This window comes from Rhagoletis pomonella, unplaced genomic scaffold (genome assembly GCF_013731165.1).
Source record: "Rhagoletis pomonella isolate Grant_MI unplaced genomic scaffold, Rhpom_1.0 Rhpom_scaffold_00004, whole genome shotgun sequence".
In the NCBI taxonomy this organism is placed as follows: Eukaryota; Metazoa; Arthropoda; class Insecta; order Diptera; family Tephritidae; genus Rhagoletis; species Rhagoletis pomonella.
Window position 1 is genome coordinate 26,583,768 of NW_023458558.1, and position 21,186 is coordinate 26,604,953.

Here is a 21,186-nt window from a genome sequence, read left to right on the forward strand (position 1 = left end):
CCACAGCTTTGAATATTTAAAAATTATTTCAGGTCTTAACTATATCGGAGTAATTTGGGTTCAAAAAAAAAGCACTAACAAAGGCACTGGGCACTAAATAATTTTTTATTTAATTTAATTAATTTTCAAAAAGCACTAAATCTAGTGCTTAAAGCACCAAGTTGGCAACTATGATTCTATCATTCTTGGTATGTATGCACATATACCTCATTTGTCACGCTTCCTAGCGTTCGTAGCAAGGTATCTTACTTAGCGCCTCGTTAGTTGCCTTCCTGTATCAGAGAACGTTTATTAATGGAAGAAGAACGTTTATAAATAGAAGAAGAAGATAAATATGTGCCACTTTTCACTTGGCTGACCCAGATTTCTTCAATTTGACATTTTAGAACAGAAGTTTTAGTTGCATTTGGTATATATAAGCCAAAACTTAAGCGTTGATAAAATTGAAAATTTCGAGATGCAGTGTATCCACCATAAACTCTTGGATATAGGTTAAAGAATTCAAAAATTAATTAAAAGAAAAACCTTTTTCTGATAGCGCGGATTTTGTTTTACATTCCTAATTTTACCTTTAAGGAGAGCTAGAAGTAAAACTTTCAAGAAAAATTTTGCGAAAAAATTATTCAATTCAAATATCTGAAATTACAGACGTTAAAGGTCTGATTATGCATACTTCGCATAACTTCGCACAACCATTTGTACCAGTGCAATAAAAATGTATCTTAAGAAATCGTGAAGCAAAATCTAAACTAAGCAGATCGCTAAGTTTTGAAAAGTTCTGCTAATTTCTGGGTAATGGAATGCATACAAAATACATACAAAGTACATACGAAATTACAATTTGAAGTTTATGCGAAGTTATGCGAAGTATGCATAATCAGACCATAACAGTTTGTAAAGTAATTTTAGTTCACTGTTATAAGTGTCATAGCCACGAATTCGAAATATATGCATCTTATTTTGGTGTTAAAAGATTTTTTCAGCACCTAAACTTATAAAATTCGTTGTTTTTATTAAAATTGGCGAAAATGTAAAAACAACCTTACGTCAATAAACCTCAACCTTAACAAGAATATGTAGCTCTTCATTTTAGCTACTATTAGTATTATTTAGCTCTTGTTTTCGACCGTTTTAGCTCCAAACGAAATTTTCTCTGGCAACACTGATGGTGGCAGCCGACATTCCGTCGACGAGTAGTGTATTTGCTGGACCGCAACTCAAAATTTTGTATGGCAAAAAGCTCCCACTGGAAATGCGCCTTCTCATTTATAAACGTTCTCTGGTAAAACCAGTGATCACAGCGACTTCAAAATGTTAGGACAAGTTTTACTGAGTGCCCTTTTGATGAAAGCATTTTCCAGCGGTTTGCCGGCAGCGCGTAAGTATTACGAACATACTACATACATATGTATACATTTAAATCATGTACATAGTTTTAATACGGTTTTGTCAAATCCTCCACATTTGAGAAGAATGGCGGCGCACACTAGACCACATTATTAAGAATATTTGGTATAACTAAATAATGATATAATAATGATAATTAAGGGTCTAATACGCTTTGGTGATTTTTTTCGAAAAAGAAATTACTGAGTGGTGTCTTGCCCGTAATTTGTTTGATGAAAAAAAATAGTATTCGGATGATGCGATTGCAGAATTATTTACGTGTAACTGAGTCGAATCTTAGCTGCAGCCAGAATATCAGGAGCTCTAGAAACATACAAAATATTTTATAAAATGTTTTTGAATAAAAAAATTTATTCCGGATTTCCACTAAGCATTAAGATGTGAAAAAATCGTGACATGTAAAAATTCTTTGAGGAAAGGAACTATTTTTCTGAACACAATGCCAGAACTATTTTTTTATGTCCAATTTTGCAATTGCATTTTTTGTCATTCAATGGCAAGTGCAAAACCGATATTAGTTAAAATTTTTAGATTATCGTATTTCTGCATATTACATACATATTATGTTAAAAAAAAAAAAATTCAATATCTTTCAGAGTTCAACTACCCTAATGATGCCAAGAAATCTTTGCGATCGTCTCAAGCATATGTTGAATATCCTTGGATGGCTTTGTTAGAATACACAAAACGTAAGTTACATAATATAATACAAAATTTCATAGATAAAGAATGGAAGATATTGTTGCGAGTTGTTAGGTAGAAGTATTTTTATGCAATTTATTTCGTTTTGGGTGGATGCCTAACACTGTCTGATCAGTGTTACATTTCGATTTTATAAGTATAGTTTTCAACCGAATGTGATACAATATTTTTAAAGTGACCGTGGGCTTCAGCTTGGCTACGACTGATTGTCCCATGACGTCATACTCGACGTCGCAAATATGAAATATTTAAGTTAAAATTCCAATGTCTAATTGAAACTACTTGGATTCGAAAGGGAATGTCTGCTGCATTAATTTTTTGTTTTTTCAAAAACATTTCACCTCCAGAACCAGTGTTGTCAGAAAAAAATAGCTAAATAATATTAATGGCCAATTTCAAATGAATATTTAAATGGCACTTAAGTTTAATTGTGGATTGTAGTTTAAATGCCATTTAACTTTTGTTGGGTTTCAGATCAACTTTGTTTAAATATGCCAAACAATCGGCAGCACTGTTGCTTGTTCCTTGAAATTGTTGTTGCACTTGCTTGTTTGTTTACATTTTGTGCTAAACAGATGATAGTTTTTCAATATAACGAATTTTATAAGTTTTAGTGCTGAAAAAAAAACTTTTACAACCAAAACAAGGTCCATATATTTCGAATTCATTGCTATGGCACTTATTACACTTATATGTATGTATACATATACTTATGTATGTAAACTAAACGATGAACTAAAAATACTCTACCAACTGTTAAAATCTGCAATTTCAGATATTTTGATTGACCATAAAAACTCGGGATACGAATCGTTTTTCGCAAAATTTTTCTAAAAAGTTTTTTTTCCTTCGCTCCTTAAGATAAAATTAGTACGGTAAAAACAAAATCCGCGCGTTCAGAAAGAGGATTTTCTTCTAATCAATTTGAATACTTTACCCTTGATTCAAGAGTTTATGCTGGGGTCTATATTTTCCCGTGAATACAAATGTATGTTTTCCACTGCATTTTGAAATTTGTAATTTTATAAACGCGTACGTTTTGGCTTTCCTTTTCTACCGTTGCCGCCTGAGAGAGAATGCACCGTCTGAGCTTATCGGAGCTCAAATTACTGGCCGGTATATTTTGTGTGCTCCCGCGCACGTGGTAGAAACTAATCGACTTACTTGCCCATTTTCCATTTGCATTAGGAGTGGAACTTTTCTAAGTATTAATCGAATTTACAATCGAGAATAACATGAAGGTATCGAAAATAGCCTGGGATCACCAAAACCAAAAACATTTTAGTCAACACTTGTACAGTGAAATTACAGATTTTTAATTTTAATATATTACCAAATACAACTAAAACCGTCTGGAGCTAAAAAAGTGCTAGATAATTTTGCAAAGAGCTAAAAAAAGATCTAGGAGCTAAATCCCAATTTTCGGAGCTAAATAGGAAAATAAAGAGCTTAATCTAGCTCCCAAGAGGCAAAATGGCAACACTGTCCAGAATCTACTCCTGCAAGAATGATAGAATACAAGATTGCGTCTATCAGAGAGGATTTTTGAGAATAACTTTTGTGTGCAATTGCGAGAGAGAAATGGCAAAATGTGAGCAATAATGGAAGAAGAAAAAAATGTTGCAAGGAAAACGTAAACAAATTGCACAAGTGTGACGTCGTAAAAACAACGATTCTGTCAAATTCACTGAGAGAGGAATAGCGGTACCGTGATTAGTGCAACCTCTATTTCTCTCAATCGTGCTACTCTTGTGTATATGGCAGTGTTGCCACAAAAAATTACCAAATTCCTCAAAAACAAATGAAAAATCCTCAAAATCGGAACAAATTACTAAAAATATTCTTATTACAGATATGATTATTGCATACTAGAGGTACTTAGTATAAAAATTAACTACAATCTCCAATTCAATTGGCACATTTGTTCTTGCGGTTCAAACAGAGTATCACCGTTATTTTTTATGCCTTGGTTTTTATATAATATTGCCGCAGTGCTCAATGTGGTCCTCAAGTCAGTCCTACACATTTTAAACTACTAAATACACGTTCTACTGGAGCAATAGAAAAGGGCTGTATTAGTAATGCAGATATAATTTTATTTAATTGGGAAACTTATTTGAACCTGAAGAATTTTTTAATTCAAAAACGTTTTTCCTATAATTTTCTGGATCTAATGAAGAATCAATATGAATATCCTCATGATCGAACAATGCGTATTCTCTCTGTTCGTTACCGATATTTTGCAAGTTCCAAATATAACGATTGAATGAGAAAAATTATCGATAACATTTTGAATATTTAGCAGCAAATTCAGATGTGCTTAAGAGCGAAAAACAAACCAAGCGAAATATCTCTTTGCATAAAGCTAAATATTTATGTTATGTATGGGGGTGTTTGAAGGTTTGACAAGCCGTTTGAGGGAAATGTGAACAAAATTAAAATTTTTTTGATTTTCTGGCCGCCATGTTGACGTTTGATCAAACTGCTTACGTTGTGTATGGTAAAATCGACTCATTCGTAACAGAACGAGTAATGTTTTTATGGTGTATGGCGAAGTGGAAAACGTCGGTTTGAAGAATGTTTGACAAGCCGCTTGTGTGGTGTATTTCGCTCTTTATAAAACTTCGGAAAGTTTTTTTGTTTAAAAATTTGCAGACCGACTTAACAACTCTCTTGTGTAAAACGTGGTTGCATTTGTTATCTGCATATATATCGAGAGGAAACTCCTCACCCGAAATCCCTCACGTTTTGAGGAATTACTCACAAAGTGGCAACACTGGTATATGGCCAAAAATATTTATAAGGGCGGAGCTATGCAGACAAACTTTTGTTTGGCTTTGAGGTGGTTACGTGGTTTTTATGCTTTATTGCCAACACGAAATGAAGATTGCATATGTACATACTAGGGATGTTGCGAATGTCGAATTTCAGGCACCCGCGGTTGCGGATGTTTAAGAGCTAACATCCGCGGATGCGGATGCGAATGCGGATGTAATGTATTTTTAAGAAATAATTTAGGTGGGTAAATCAGGTGATTTTGGTAAATAAAAAATGGAAAGGTTAATAATTTTTAATAATCTGCCTTATCCTGAGTTTTGCCCGAAAAAAAATTCACCCGAAAATTTGTATTCCGCCCATAGTAAATATGTACATGAAAACCAAAAGTGAAAAGTGAACCGGTTCGGGGAAAATTAAACTCATGATAAGACTGAATGTTTTTTTTTTTAGTACTTGAATTTAATAATTGGAACATGGCACTTAATAAAAACTTTTTGAAGGGTCGTAAATCAAACCTGCGCCACTATATAACTACTCGCTCGAGGCGACAAACTTGAAAAACTTGAAACTTGGCAGAATTGTAAACTCTTTTCGATAGACACTGCACCAGTTGAGAGGACTTTCAGTTATATTTATTTATTATTATTGCGGTGCAATAATTACGTTTTGAGAATATCATCGGGGCTGCAAATGTCGGATGTATCCTCCTGACTTTCATCTTCAAAATCTAGCATCATGGAACAATCGTTGTTTAAACACCGTATTTTCGAAAGAATTCTTCATTCTCACTCTTTGGGTTGTTTCGGAATTTGTCACGTCATCAGCGTTTTTCGATTTTAGTTTTTAAAACTCATTTTTAATGCTTTCTTCTGTCATTGGTTAAATATACGTCTGTGCACTTGCACAATATACCAGGGACCGAAAATAAAAGTTATTTTTTCCTGAGTTAAACTTGGTCTAATATTTTTTATTCCGAAATAAATGTCCATCCGGATAATAAAAAAATTGCTTATCCAAATTAAACAAATTTGGTATCATATGGAAGGGGACTGAAATAGCTTTTAAACAGAAATAACTAATGAAGGTTACCACCTCTATTTATATTTTTTTATAACTTAGTACTAAAGAAATTCATGTAAATACTTACCTGACCCAATAGTTGTTTTATGGTAATCAATTAACATTTTTCATTGAAATATTTTTCAATGTGTGGCTTTCCTCTTTTAGACAGTATTCGCATTCGCAAAATATCCGAATGTTAAAATTAATGCGGAAGCTCCGCGGTTGCGAATGCGAATACTCGCAATAACTCTGGTAGATACTGTGATATTGTAACATTTTTTAAGTGAAACTTCTTTAGCGGCGGTTGGTTGGTTGGGAGTAAATTGGCAAATTCAACGGAAATTGCACTCGGAAATGGTGCAACGGAAATGGTTGGGCCTGAACCAAGTGCCTCTTGTGTGTATGCATACGGTATTAATTTAACAAAGATTTGCTAATAAAAGGTTAACGGAAATGATGCAACGGAAATGGTTGGGGATGAAACAAGTGCTTCTTGTGTGTATGCATATGGTATTAATTTAACTAAAATTTGCTGATAAAAGGTTAAAGAATAACACTTAGAAAAAGGCCAATACAAGAATGAAAGTAAAGGTGACTACGTACAAAGATAAAGAAAAGGATACATGCAAAGGCAAAAATAAAAACAAAAACAAAGATGCGTAAAGATAAAGGCAAAAATGAAGGCCAAGGTAAATTTAAACACTTTACTTATATATACATATAAGGGCAAACGTGAAGGGAAATATGTATGTAAAGGTTATTTAAGAGGAAAGGGTATAGAGAGAGACACAGACTCAATCTGGGAATTATTTTGGGATTTTAGAAATTTTCGGGACTTATCGATATATTTATTGGTTTTGTTATCGACATTTTTATCGATTTTGTCATCGATATTTTTATCGATTTGTTATCGATTTTGTAATCGATATTTTTAACTATTTTGTTAGCGATATTTTTTATCGATTTTGTTATCGATATTTTTATCGATTTTGTTATCGATGTTTTTATCGACATTTTTAACTATTTTGTTAGCGATATTTTCATCGATTTTGTTATCGATATTTTTATCGTTTTTTTATCGATACTTATCGATTTTGTTATCGATCTTTTTCGATTTTATTATCATCGATATTTATAGATTTTGTATCGATATTTATCGATTTTTATCGATTTTATTATCGATATTTTTATCGGTTTTGTTATCGATATTTTATTGGATGTTACTATCAATTTTGTCATCGATAGTGTATAAAGATAGAAATTAACATAATGAAAAACAGAATAACATAAATGTAATTAGAACGAACAGAGGTAGAGGCAAGGATATAGACAGAAAAACGACAACAAATATAACCTTTAGCAAAAACAGATGTATGTATGTATGTACATATGTATGTATGTATATTGGTTATGGCACAAAACAGATATGTATTTAACGTAAGTTTCATTTCTCCAGTGTGGCCCAGGCGCACTTACTTTTTCTATAATATCGTATAAGCAATGAACTGTGCCCTAAACTTTGAAGCTCCTACAGCATATATTCAGTTCTCTGTCTTTTAGTATTACTGCAATTTTTGTGTATAACAACACTAATTTTACAGCAGTTTGGCCCAACAAAATTAGTTTGCTGCGAGAGTAGCCAAACTTGGTATCTACGAATTGCACGCAGTTTGCCAAACATAATAATTTCTGTATAATACCGACCTAAGACCCCTTTCAGACACGTCAATTATTGCCTTCTAGTCTGCTCGGTTCATAGGCGAAGGAGGTGAGAAGAGAGGGGAAAAGTACATTCGTCTCACCTCCTTCGCCTACGAACGAGCAGACTTGAAGACTTGACGTGTCTAATTGGGGCGAAAATCCAAGTTTTCTCATACAAATGGAGGTACCTTTAATTGTTCGCAAGCTATTGGGAAAACTTTCATATGCCGGATTTCGATGTTGGAACTCAATGAAATGTCTCACGATTAGCTTAGTAGTTTAAAAAAGCCATACATACATTTCAATTTTCCCACAAAGTACACTTAATTTTATCCACAGTCTAACATAAAAAATGTCTTTCTTTCCAGCATTCGGTTATACCGGTCATCTCTGTGGCGGTTCACTGATCAACTCTCGTTACGTTGTGACTGCTTCGCATTGCGTCAATGGTATAACTTTGCCTAGCGAATGGCAGATAACCTCAGTGCGCTTGGGCGAATGGGATACCACAACAAATCCTGATTGTGAAGTTGATGCACGCGGTGAAAAGGATTGTGCGCCAAGACATATCGATGTGCCCATTGAAAGTGCTATACCACATCCGCAATATAATCCTCTTTCGCAAAATCAAATTAACGACATCGCACTTTTGCGTTTGAAAGAAACCGTCACTTTCACAGACTTCGTACGACCCATTTGCTTGCCAATGGACAATTTACTTACCGACACTTTCGATGATGAAATCATGGAAGTGGCTGGTTGGGGCGATGTAGAGTTAAAGTCTAATGTTGAATTGAATGCTAAACTAACCGGAGTGTCGTTGGAGAAGTGTCGTCATGACTATCGTCCTCTCCGTGTTCAACTGGGGAGCACGCAAATGTGTGCTAGCGGTAAAGATGTGAATTTGGAGCATGGTGATTCGGGTGGACCACTCATGGTACGACGCAGGGCAAGCACAGGACGCAACCATTATTTTTTGATTGGAATCATTTCATTTGGCCAAATAGATTTTCCATGTGTTTTTACCAAAGTAGCACCTTTTGTGGAGTGGATGCAGGAGACGATGCAAATTTTACCCCTAATTGAGCGCATAAAGAAAATCACACAATTAGTCGCATGGGATCCCCAGTGACCCCAATAAAAGTGTTGAAAAAAGATTTTTCAAAATAAAAACGAAGTGTGTATTAACAAAAATATTAAAGCACACTAAATATTATTGTTAACTTGAAAAAAGAAAAACACAATTTCGACTTCAAACTTAAAAAAAAAAACATTAAAACTTACTTCCCCTTAAAAAAATGTTACGTTAATAGGCGCATGGGGTCAGCACTCAAGCGACCGTGACTAAATAAATAAAACGAAATGTATATTGTCATAAATATTAAAGCTCTTTATTATAGTTAGGGTTGCCATATTTTTTATGCGGGAAATCAGTACGTTAGACTTTTTCATGCTAAAAAAATCAGTACTTTTCAGTACATTTTTATTCAAAGCGAAATTATGAATGTAAGTAACAGATAATACTTTAAGACGCCAGTGTTCTTATTTTTAACAATATTTTGGTATATAATTAAAATATAGTTCATAAAAAAAAAAAATTTATTCATTTTAACATGAGTGTAAACATCACTGTACACAGGAGCCAATAAATTATTTTATATTTATGACATTTCTGAATAGCAATAACGAGATCATTTCAATTTTCAGTGTTTAAATAGTCAAAACATTCTATAAATTTAATTATAAAGTTACTTTTAATTTGAAGTTCAGTTTCAAAAATTTTAATTAGAAGCCGGTTTCTCTCTTTGCGCAAGGAAGCAAACCTTGTACTTAAGATCCTCTCAGTTGCTGTGGTATTTAAACAAAAAAAAAAAACAAATTACATATTTTTTCAAAGTGTGGAAAAGTACCAATTTTTACAGACTTCATCTTTATTTCATCACGGAAAGACTAAGAATTGGTTAAAAAAAGTATCTAACTCTATGTCTTGTATGCAAAACTCTTTCACAATATCAGTAAATTGAGAGAAAAGAATTGTAAAGCTGAATTTATATGAGGTGATTTTTTAGGCGATTCAACATTGCGCATGAAAAATCGCTCCTGTAAATGGTGATTCAAAAATCGGTTGCCTCACAGTAGACAGAAAGTCAAATTTGCAGGCGATTATTGCCTCCCAAAACATCGCCTCATCTAAAGGCAGCTTAAGTTATAGGCAAAAGCTATTCGAATATTCAAATTTGCTGTTATTAAACTGAAAGATATTTTCGAGATAACTAACAACACTCGACAAAAAAGTCAGCCTTCTTTTTAGATAATTTAAGCTCCATCATATTATCGCACTCGTACGTTACGACCCAGCGATATGCCCATAAAACAATTAATAATTTTGTTGTATTACTTTTCACAGTGCAGTTTAAGAAAGTTGCAACGTTATGTAAAAACCTTCAGAAAATCATAAAGTATTTTGTTTCAATTGAAAATTCAATACAAATTAGTACAAATTTTGAAAAATCAGGACATTAGCGTACTGATTGAAGAAATTAATGAAATCAGTACAAGAGTTGAAAAATCAGTACTGTACTGATAAAATCAGTACGTCTGGCAACCGTAATTATAGTTAACTTTGAGAAAGAAAAGCATAACTTTGACTTCAAACTTAGATACAAAAATAAAAACTAAAAAATGTTACATAAGTGGTCGCATGGGGTCAGGGCTTAAAAGAGTAGCGACAAATGTGTATACGCCGATGTTCTGGCCGTGACTTATTTACGTACCCCACGGGGAGTTATGAAGCTAGACAGAGCGCGAGCACGCTCCAAGCACTCCAAGACATTTTTTTTATGTATAGATTGTTATGAAGCTTGGTATCCAGAGATTTTCGTAGCCACTGATTTCGAAATTGATTTTAAATTTTCAAAAATCAAAATGGCGGATCACTTTTTTTTTAAATAATAGTTTGTTATGAAGCTTGGTATTCAGAGATCATCGTTATCTTTGATTACGAAATTGAAATTAAATTTTTTTAAATTCAAAATGGGCTCAAATGGTGCTTAAGGTAATGCATTGCGATAAAAGTAAAACGCCTATTGTTCGGGACGACATAGTTGATCCGCCATTTTGAATTTTTAAAATATAATATCAATTTCGAAATCAGTGACGACGAAAATCTCTGGATACCAAGCTTCATAATAGTCTATACATTTTTGAGGAAATCATCCGCAATATAGGATCCGCCATTTCGATTTTTTTTAAATTAAATATCAATTTCGAAATCAGTGACGACGAAAAGCTCTGGATACCAAGCTTAATAACAATCTATACATTTTTAATAAATCGTCCGCCATATTGGATCCGCCATTTCGAATTTTGGAAATTTAATTTAATATTCGTATTCAGTGACGACGAAAATCCCTACTTACCAAATTTCATTGAAATCTGTCAACAACATAGATATATATGGAGTAAATACCAAGCTTCATAACAGTCTATACATTTTTGAAGAAATCGTCCGCCATATTTAATCTGCCATTTTGATTTTTGAAAATTGAATATCAATTTCGAAAGCAGTGACTACGAAAATCTCTGAACACCAAGCTTCATAACAATATAGGCACTTTTTAAGAAATCGTCCGCCATACTGGATCCGCCATTGTGAATTTTGGAAATTTAATTTAATATCCCTAAATACCAAATTTCATTGAAATCTGTCAAATACGTATGGAGTAAAAATTTTTGTCGTCCTATATTGTCGATTCGTCCCCCACAAAATCTTGGGCATACCTCAAACACGATGACTTTCACTAGAAAGAGTTGGGTTAAGAATAGTTGAGCAATGAGATAGTTTGAAACTTTATTTTATTTCCCGCTTTTACGAAGTAAACGGTATGTCATCTGCAGATTTGGCAGAAGGAATGTGTTGCAAAACCAAATTCTATTTTTTATTTCTGTTGTATATTTTCCCCATAATTAACAATCTTAACAAAAAGTTCCAAGCTGAAAGCCAAACTTATATACAACTATCAAAGCACAATATCTCTTTATTAAAAAAGATGCGATCACTAACATATTAATGTTGAAAATAATCATGTTAAAATATCTGAAATTTTTGTTGGAACGAAAGCTGAGATGCTAATGAAAAGTAATGTCAATTGTTCTGGAACCCTTGAAGTGTCTACTCATAGATGCGATCGTGATATAATAACCACGCAGTGGAATTTGCTGAGGCTAAGTGAGCTTAATATTTCCAACGATCTGGATATTGATGTTTTGGGAAAATATTCTATTCTATAATGTATCTCGCCAATTTTGTTTTTTAATATAATTTCATTACCACATAGCTCTGCGACTGTAGAACGCAAATTTTCAACGCTTTCTTTGATAAAAACTAAACTAAGAAATAAATTTAAGATTGACAGTATCAATAGCATAATGTTATGCAAGGAACTTGTAAACAAAAATGACCCGCACTATGTGGGTCAGCTGCTAAAGATTTGCATGTGTAATTAAATGATTTAAATTTACTTTTAAGAAATTAAACTGATTGGTACATACCCACCATGCAAAACATGAGAAATAGGCAACAATCGTCAATGGCAACAAATTGGCGACTCACCGATTTATTGCTGTGGTGACAAATCGGCAACATCACTTCGTTCATGTCAATTTTGAATAAAAAAGTTCTCAAAAATTCCGAAACTTATGAATATGGCGTCAATAGTATTGGCCAAAAGCGTCTAAATTATGCCCAAGGACAAGATTGAAAAAATAGGAAGTCTCACAGCGAGAAAATGAATTAATTCCGATTGTAAGTTGCAATTTGGTATACAAAAAAATAAATGAGGTATTAAAAAGAATAAAATTATTCCAAATATCGCCTGAAGCGATAAGAAAAGGACTCATTCAGGTAATAAGAAAACGACTCGCCCAGGCGAGTTGCCTTCGGCGGACGTTTTAGAGCGACCGGTAATAGGAAATCGATTCGATGGCAATATTACCGGCAATAAATTTGTTTCCGAGGGCGACACGTTTTCTTATTACCGGCAACACAAATTGTTTGGTGGGATAACATGTACATATGTATGTATATAATTCATACAACCAAGAAATGATAAATGATCCAATCTCTGTGCCTAAGAGTGTATTTGCATTTTTGACGTAGAATACGTCTTACCTTAAGGTATGGGGGCTATGTTCAAATGTTGTAGTTGTAATTTTTAGAGCTTCACAAAAACGCTTATTGCACGAGAACTAATAAAGCGATTTCAAAGAAAAGTATGGCGTTTCAAAGATAAAATTCAAAACCTGTCGACAGATTCATTTTTGTAAATAACCAATTCGGTTTCTGTCGTAAAAACAACGGTAAACATTGCCTTATTTTGGGGTCAATTTTGAGCCTTTAAACTGCTCTAGCAACTTATTGTTGGCATATATAACTTTCATTTTCGGGATATAGGTTCTTTGGAGCAGTAGAAATATTATCGGGTACAAATTTTATATAAATTTAACAAATATTGAGCATTTTAAGGCAAAAAATTGTTGAAAAAATTTGCAAATTTTTTTCATTACCAAAATGCTCGAAAACCGCTCGAATGATTTTGTTTTTGTTTTCTTTAATCAAAAATTCAAGAGTTTTCCTTTCGTTTGGTATATGGGAAGTATTGGTTGATATCTTCTATATATGTTTATTTTATTCAAATATATGGGCATAAATGATTTTCCATACAAAATCACCTCGTCATCATTTTGCAAACACGTGCATATGTTGGAAGTGTGGGAAGGAGACAAAAAGTATGTATGCGTATGTAATGCGGCTTTTGATAAACAGAGGCGCGCTATTTATAACCTAATCGCAGCGTGTGTACATATGTAAATACATACATACGTACATATGTTGATTGCAGTTAATGTGGATCTTTTTCTATTCTTAGTGTGTGATTTCGTTTTTGACTTGGATATGCTCTTAACCATACCACGTATTCTACGTTTAAATATAGCGGCTGTATCTCCGATACAGCCTGCAGACCAAGACGAAGGCGCTGGACTGTTCCTTTTTATTTCTTGTTTTTTGTTTTAAATGAACAAAGTACATACATACATGTCTCTGGTCATAGCACACACTTTTCTTTCTCTACCTAGCGCAGTGATCCATGATTCAATAATAGGTGCGTTCGTTTAAAATCTCCAGTAAAACCAACCAACTGCCAAATTCTGTCGAAATGTCATCTGTTCTCTCACAAGAGAAAAATATCCCAAATAGTACGTGAACAGAAAATTGGCAGAAACTTGCAAGTTAGACGAACAGCTGATATAATTTTTGTTTACATTCAAAAGTGTAAAACTTAAAACGTACGAAAAGTCATCACAAAGCGTTATACTGATACAGTTTATTGACTAAACATATAACTACTTATTTCTTACAAGTTTAATTAGTCGCATTTTGTAATTTTTAACTTCCAAACCATCAAATTCAATTTTGTGATTTGCGTAAATGCCAACCAGCTGTTTTCCTGTTGGCAAATTGCTGTTGGCAAAAATTCTTCCAGCAGAAACCAGCAGCTTCCCCTAAAAATGAAATTTCACTTTGCTCTCTCAATTTCCCCTACTTTGCGTACGCGAACGCAAAAACTTTTAAGTTTTGGTTAAACATGAACAATTAACAGCTACGCGAACGCAACTAATACAAGGTTCGATAAACTGACAGTTGTCTCTCTCGCACCGCTCCCTTAGCAGTGGCACCGTGTTGCTTCTTTGCAAATTTACATGGAAGAATGCGGCTGGTTTATTCGCATTACTGCCGTCTGTAAGAGTAAAATTTTAATTTGCATTTATGCTTATTAATTCAAATTAATTTTCTCCGTCTGTCTATCATATAAACCATGTGTTGAAAGAAAGATTATCTGTATTAGCAGAGCTTAATGACATCCTGTTATGAACCATACGTTTGTAGAAATATGCTTCAAAAATATATTTATTAGTATTTACTAACCCTTCAACTAAATTAACGATTTGGTACAACCTAGATGAATATTAGAAGCTTTAATATATTTAGTTATAATTACCAACCCATGGTAATATTTCCTAATCCTTGGTAACAGTTCCCAAATATTGTCGAAATTCGGGAACTAAATATCTTTAGTTGTCGAAACTAATCCTTTTTCTCAGTGTATATCGACTGCGTTCCGATTACGAATACAGCTTTTTCAGCCGAGTAACTTTTAAATCATTGGAATTAATGAACTTGTTGATTCAAATTATTGTTGGCAAAAATGCAACCAGGTACCACAATCCTGCTGGTAAATTCTTTCTGGCAAAAATTTTCCAGCATGAATTCGCAACTCCTCCTCCAAATGAAATGCAAGTTTTACAAGTTTTTTGTCCAAACGAACATAACAAAAATCTTCGTTTTGTTAACTGCAGTTCTAAAGCTGCCATGCCATAAGAAAAAAGTTTTTCGAACAAACATTTTTACTGAATGGGTATTTTACCGTAATCCACAATAAAATTTACAATTTTGTAAAAGCAAGTTTTCTTTAGCTCTGAAAGAACTTTCTGTGTTAATTTAAGAATTTGTTATTTAGCATCTCATAAAAGTTTAAACATTGCTAATTGGGGCCTGTGGCATTGATGGTGACGATATATTGAAACTCATCCGCTTTCTCACTTCATTCTAACATACTTTGTCACATATCGTTGGTCCTGTGCAAAAATGGCACAATTCAAATTAAAAAAAAAAACCTTACTATAGTTAACTAGTTAAGTGCCTCCTGTCTCGAATCCTTGCCTAATTCTTATTACTTTATTTAGTAATCCTTGCTACTTACCTAAGTAAGGATAATACCTGGATTAGACAAGGATTAGAGACATAAAACGCTTAACAATATTAAGGATTTTGATTTCTGAATTTAGAGTTCTGTCGTTATTATAGAGAACCATTGATTTGTACATATTTATTTATGTTTGTATGCATATCCATAACTAAATACATATTCATGTATGTATGAATACGAGTATTATGTACTTATATGGAAGAATTTATGTTTACCCTTTACTTTTATTTTTTGTTGTGGCCCACAGAATTTTACTTTCCCAATGAGGATGCTGATGTGCCTAATTTTGGACGTTGTATCACACCGAACCGTGAGCGCGCCCTCTGCATCATTCTGGACGATTGCAAATACTTGTTCAACTTGCTACTTACAACCCCGCTTCAGGATTCAGATCGACTATATTTGAGCCGTAGTCAGTGTGGCTACCAAAATGGCAAAGTTTTGGTAAGTATTTGCTATATTTCGAACATTTTTTTAAAGGAAGTGTGCAATGTTTTATGCCATAAGTCTTTATTTATTTATAGCAATTTTTTTTAGATACGTAAAGTAAAAACACCTTAACTATCTTTCTCTAGATTTGTTGTCCTGATCGTTACCGAAATTTCATTAAAATACCTTCGACTGCATCTACCACCCAATCACCACCTGTTACGCCTAGTAATCTGCTGCCACAGCCCGGCCAGTGCGGTAATGTGTTGTCGAATCGCATATACGGTGGTAACGCGACGAAAATTGACGAATTCCCCTGGATGGCACTCATCGAGTAAGAGTAGGCGATTTTATGGATTGGATTCAAGCCACAATTCAGCCGTAGGCAGTCAACTGAATGATACTTAATATAGTATACATACGCATATTTTTAATTAGAGTTTATTTTAATTTGACAACATAAATAATTTTATTTTATATTTAGATACTTAATAATAATTCATATACGTATACATAAGCAATTGTAAATATGTATATGTGTTTTGGTATATGAAAAAATGCGCTGCTCAACGAAGGGACTAAAACCAACGATGAATGTTGCTCGCGAGAAAAGCCAAAGAATGTTTCTTTAAATTATAGAGAAGGATATTTTTGGTATGCATTTACATTCATACATATATACTGTACGAGGATGCATGCGCATATGCCTCACTTGTCACGATTCCTCGCGTTCGTAGCGAGGTATCTTACTTAGCGCCTCGTTAGTTGCCTACCTGTGTCACTAAATTTGTTTTCGCGATGACATTCGAAGCGAGTGAACATATCCAACAACAATTTATAACAACAGCCATTAAATGACCTTCAATATCGCGTACAGGTGCACTAAATATTTTATATAAAGACGGTGGAAAAACCCATCGTTAAACCAGTGATCACAGCGACTTCAAAATGTTAAGACAAGTTTTACTGAGTGTCCTTTTGATGGAAGCATTTTCCAGCAGTTTGCCGACAGCGCGTAAGTATTACGAACATACTACATACATACATACATATGTACAAATTTAAATCATGTGGATTGGGTGATGTACATAATCTCAATGCGAATTTGCCAAAGCCTCCACATTTGAAGTGAATGGCGGTGCATATTAGACCACATTATTGAGAATTTTTATTATAACTAAATAATGATAATTAAGGGTTTAATACTCTTCGGTGCTTTCTTTTGAAAAAGAAATCACTGAGTGATGTCTTGCCTGTAATTTGTTTGGTGAAAAAAAATAGTATTCGGATGATGCGATTGTAGAATTATTTACGTGTAACTGAGGACGAATCTTAGGTACGGCCAATCTACAGCTACAAAAGAATGAGTACATTATAAAATGTTTATGAATAAAAAAAATTTTTCTGGATTTCCACTAAGCATTAAGATGTGAAAAAATCGTGATTAAGATGTGAAAAATTCTTTGAGGAAACAAACTATTTTTATGAACACAATACCAGGGCTCGAATCGTCACATACGATATCGTATTATGACATACGTGAGCGTACTCTTTATCCAATTCAGCTTATACGACTGACGGTATCACGTAATTTTCTTTCGTATGGTTTTCGATCCGTGAACGGATGTTACGATTCGAGCCCTGAAGTATTTTTTAATGTCCAATTTTGCCTTTAAATTTTTTGTCATTCAATTTCTAGTGGAAAACCGGCATTAGTTAAAATTTTTAGATTATCGTATTTCTGCCATATACTTTTAATGAGACACCTCAATCAACTATAATAATACATACATATTTATTATTGTAAAAAAAAATTCAATATTTTTCAGAGCTTAACTACCCTAATGAAGCGGTCGATAAACGGAATTTCGGACGTTGCATTACGCCAAATGGCAGACGTGGGTCTTGCATAATTTTGCAAGAGTGCAAAAAGCTGTACACTTTGCTCTTGAGCCAACCACTACACGATGTGAATAGACTGTACTTGAGTCAGAGTCAATGTGGTTATCTTAATGGAAAAGTTTTGGTGAGTGCAATATTACTTCGTAAAACTGAAAACAAACGCTAAATAAAATTATACCTAATTTCCACTAGACATTAAATGATAAAAAAAGAAGAAATTAAAAAAATTTCCATTAATAAACCGGTGAACTAACGTTAGTTAAGTCCGTTTCGCTATGCCAATTATTTATAGGTAGGCCATTTCTCCTCATTATTATCATTCCAATGTCTAATGTAAATTCGGTAGGCCTAATTCTAGAAGTCGCCGTGCCAACAAGATTTTTATTTTCACTACATTACTTTTTTTCAGATATGCTGCCCTGAACAAAACACAAATCCTTCTATTCAGCCCCCAATTGCCAAGAAATCTGTGCCATCGTCTCAAGCTGTGAAAAAGGCTGTACTCTTAGATAAAACTTCTACGGAATATCCAAAAATAAGAAAATTACCACGTCCCGGCCAATGTGGACAGATGACATCAAGTCGAATTTATGGCGGTAACGCGACAAAGATTGATGAATATCCTTGGATGGCTTTGATAGAATACACAAAACGTAAGTTACATAATATAAAAGAAAATTTCATAGATAAAGAATGGAAGACATTCTTACGATTTGTTAGGTCGAAGTATTTTTATGCAATCTCTTTCGTTTTGGGTGGATAACTAACACTGTCTGATCAGTGTTACATTTCGATTTTATAAGTATCGACGTCGCAAATATGAAATATTTAAGCTAAAAGTCCAATGTCTAATTGAAACTACTTGGATTCGAAAGGGAATATCTGCTGAAATCGTTTTTTTTTTTCAAAAACCATTAACGTTTTATCTCCAGAACCAGTGTTGCCAGAAAAAATTGAGTTTGGAGCTCAGTCGAAAAAAGAGCTTTTTAACTAAAAATACTCTACAATCTGCAATTTCAGATATTTGAATTGACCATAAAAACTCGGGTTAAGAATCGTTATTTCGCAAAATTTGTCTGAAAAGTTGTATTTCCTTTCCTGAATTCTTTAACCAAGATCCAAAAGTTTATGTTGAAGTTTGTATTTTCTCGTGTATATAAATGTATGTATATTTTTCCACTGCATTTCGAAAATTGTAATTTTATCAACGCTTACGTTTTGGCTTTCGTTTTCAACCGTTGCCGCCTGAGAGAGAATGCACCATCTGAGCTTATCGGAGCTTGAATTACTGCCCGGTATAGTTTGTGTGCTCCCGCGTACGTAGATTTTTAATTTTAATATATTACCAAATACAACTAAAACATTCTGGAGCTATAAAAGAGCTAGATAATTTGGAAAAGAGCTAAAAGAGATCTAGGAGCTAAATAAATAAAATAAAGAGCTTAATCTAGCTCCAAAAGCGCCAAAATGGCAACACTGGTTTTACAACAGTTTGGCGCCAGCTTGGCCAAATAAAATTTTTTGCTGTGAGAGTCGCCAAACTCACTCTCTACGAGTTTGCTGCAACAACAATTGCTCGCTTTTTGCCAAACAAAATTTCTGCATAACACCGATCTTAGGCAAGAGTGATAGAATACAAGATTGCGCCGATCAGAGATGATTTTTGAGAAAAACTTTTGTGTGACGTCACACTGGTGCAATTGCGAGAGAGAAATGCCAAAACATGAGCAAGAATGGTAGAAGAAAAAAGATTGCAAGGAAAACGTAAACAAGTTGCACAAGTGTGACGTCATGCAAACAACGACTCTGTCAAATTCGTTATGAGAGGGGTAGCGGTCCGAGATCGTCGCAACCTTTGTATTCTCTCAATCGTGGATCTTAGGCACCTGTCACACCATCAATACGAATCGCGATATTTGGATCGCGATCCTGGATCGTGCCGTGTAGCATTGATGGATCGCGATCAATATCACAAGATTTCTAAATATTTTGAAATCCATCAATATGGATCACGATCCAAATATCGCGATCCGAAACGCGATGGTGTGACAGGCGAATAAGACCCCTTTCAGACACGTCAAGTCTTGCTTTCAAGTGAGCTCGGTTCGTAGGCGAAGGAGGTGAGAAGAGAGGGGAAGAGTACATTCGTTTTACCTCCTTCGCCTACGAACGAGCAGACTTGAAATCAAGACTTGACGTGTCTGAAAGGGGTCTAATTGGCGCGCAAATCCAAGTTTTCTCATACAAATGGAGGTACCTTTAATTGTTCGCAGGCTATTGGGAAAACTTTCATATGCCGGATTTTGATGTTGGAACTCAATGAAATGTCTCACGATTAGTTTAGTAGTTTAAAAAAGCCAAAAGCCATTTCAATTTTCCCACAAAGAACATTTAATTTTTACAGACAGTCTAAGTAACATAAATCAAAATAACATAAATAAAATGTCTTTCTTTCCAGCATTCGGTCATACCGGTCATCACTGTGGCGGTTCGCTGATCAACTCTCGTTACGTTGTCACTGCTTCGCATTGCGTCAATGGTAGAGCTTTGCCTAGCGAATGGCAGATAACCTCAGTGCGCTTGGGCGAATGGGATACCACAACAAATCCCGATTGTGAAGTTGATGCACGCGGTGAAAAGGATTGTGCGCCAAGACATATCGATGTGCCCATTGAAAGTGCTATACCACATCCCCAATATGATCCTCATTCGATAAATCAAATTAACGACATCGCACTTTTGCGTTTGAAGGAAACCGTCACTTTCACAGACTTCGTACGACCCATTTGCTTGCCAGTGAATAGCAATTTACGTACCGCCACTTTCGATGATATCATCATGGATGTGGCCGGTTGGGGCAAAACAGAGTCAAAGTCCAGTAGTAATGTTAAATTGAAAGCTGAACTAACCGGAGTGTCGTTGGAGAAGTGTCGTCATGTCTATCGTCCTCAAAGTATTCTACTGGAGAGCACGCAAATGTGTGCTGGCGGTAAACAAGGTGTGGATTCCTGCAGAGGTGATTCGGGTGGACCACTAATTGGACTAGGCACGACAAGCAGAGGACGTACCTATTATTTTTTGATTGGCATCGTTTCATTTGGACCAGCGTCGTGTGGCTTAGAAGGCTGGCCAGGTGTTTATACCAGAGTAGGACATTTTGTGGATTGGATGCTGGAGACGATACAAATTTAAGTCTGAAAAGTAGTTAATAAGTGATTTGTTAAATATGGACTTAAATAATTCTTATGTATTTATTTACTTGTATATGCAAGTGTGTTTGTGTGTATGTGCTATGTATGCATACATATGTATGTACATATGTATGTGTGTAAATATTTGTTTGTGCTCTAGGTTTACTAGTCTGAGTTTTAGCTCGTTA

At 34.4% G+C, this 21,186-nt stretch overlaps 1 protein-coding gene across 1 annotated transcript; it reads left to right on the forward strand.

Annotated features, from left to right (window-relative positions):
* The first annotated feature begins 835 nt into the window (after window positions 1-835).
* Window positions 836-21,180, forward strand: LOC118738170. Its single transcript, XM_036469094.1, has 9 exons — window positions 836-1,378; window positions 2,004-2,096; window positions 8,019-8,779; window positions 15,861-15,920; window positions 16,052-16,239; window positions 16,829-16,920; window positions 17,735-17,931; window positions 18,217-18,460; window positions 20,266-21,180. The coding sequence occupies exons 1-9, from the start codon at window positions 1,312-1,314 to the stop codon at window positions 20,997-20,999; spliced, it is 2,436 nt and encodes an 811-aa protein (XP_036324987.1). The 5' UTR covers window positions 836-1,311; the 3' UTR covers window positions 21,000-21,180.
* The last annotated feature ends 6 nt before the right edge of the window (window positions 21,181-21,186 follow it).

Coding starts and splice junctions, on each gene's coding strand:
- LOC118738170 (XM_036469094.1), top strand. CDS start 1,312: ATGTTAGGACAAGTTTTACTGAGTGCCCTTTTGATGAAAGCATTTTCC. Junction 16,921..17,734: donor CAGCAGTTTGCCGACAGCGC/GTAAGTATTACG, acceptor AATATTTTTCAG/AGCTTAACTACCCTAATGAA. Junction 17,932..18,216: donor ATCTTAATGGAAAAGTTTTG/GTGAGTGCAATA, acceptor ACTTTTTTTCAG/ATATGCTGCCCTGAACAAAA.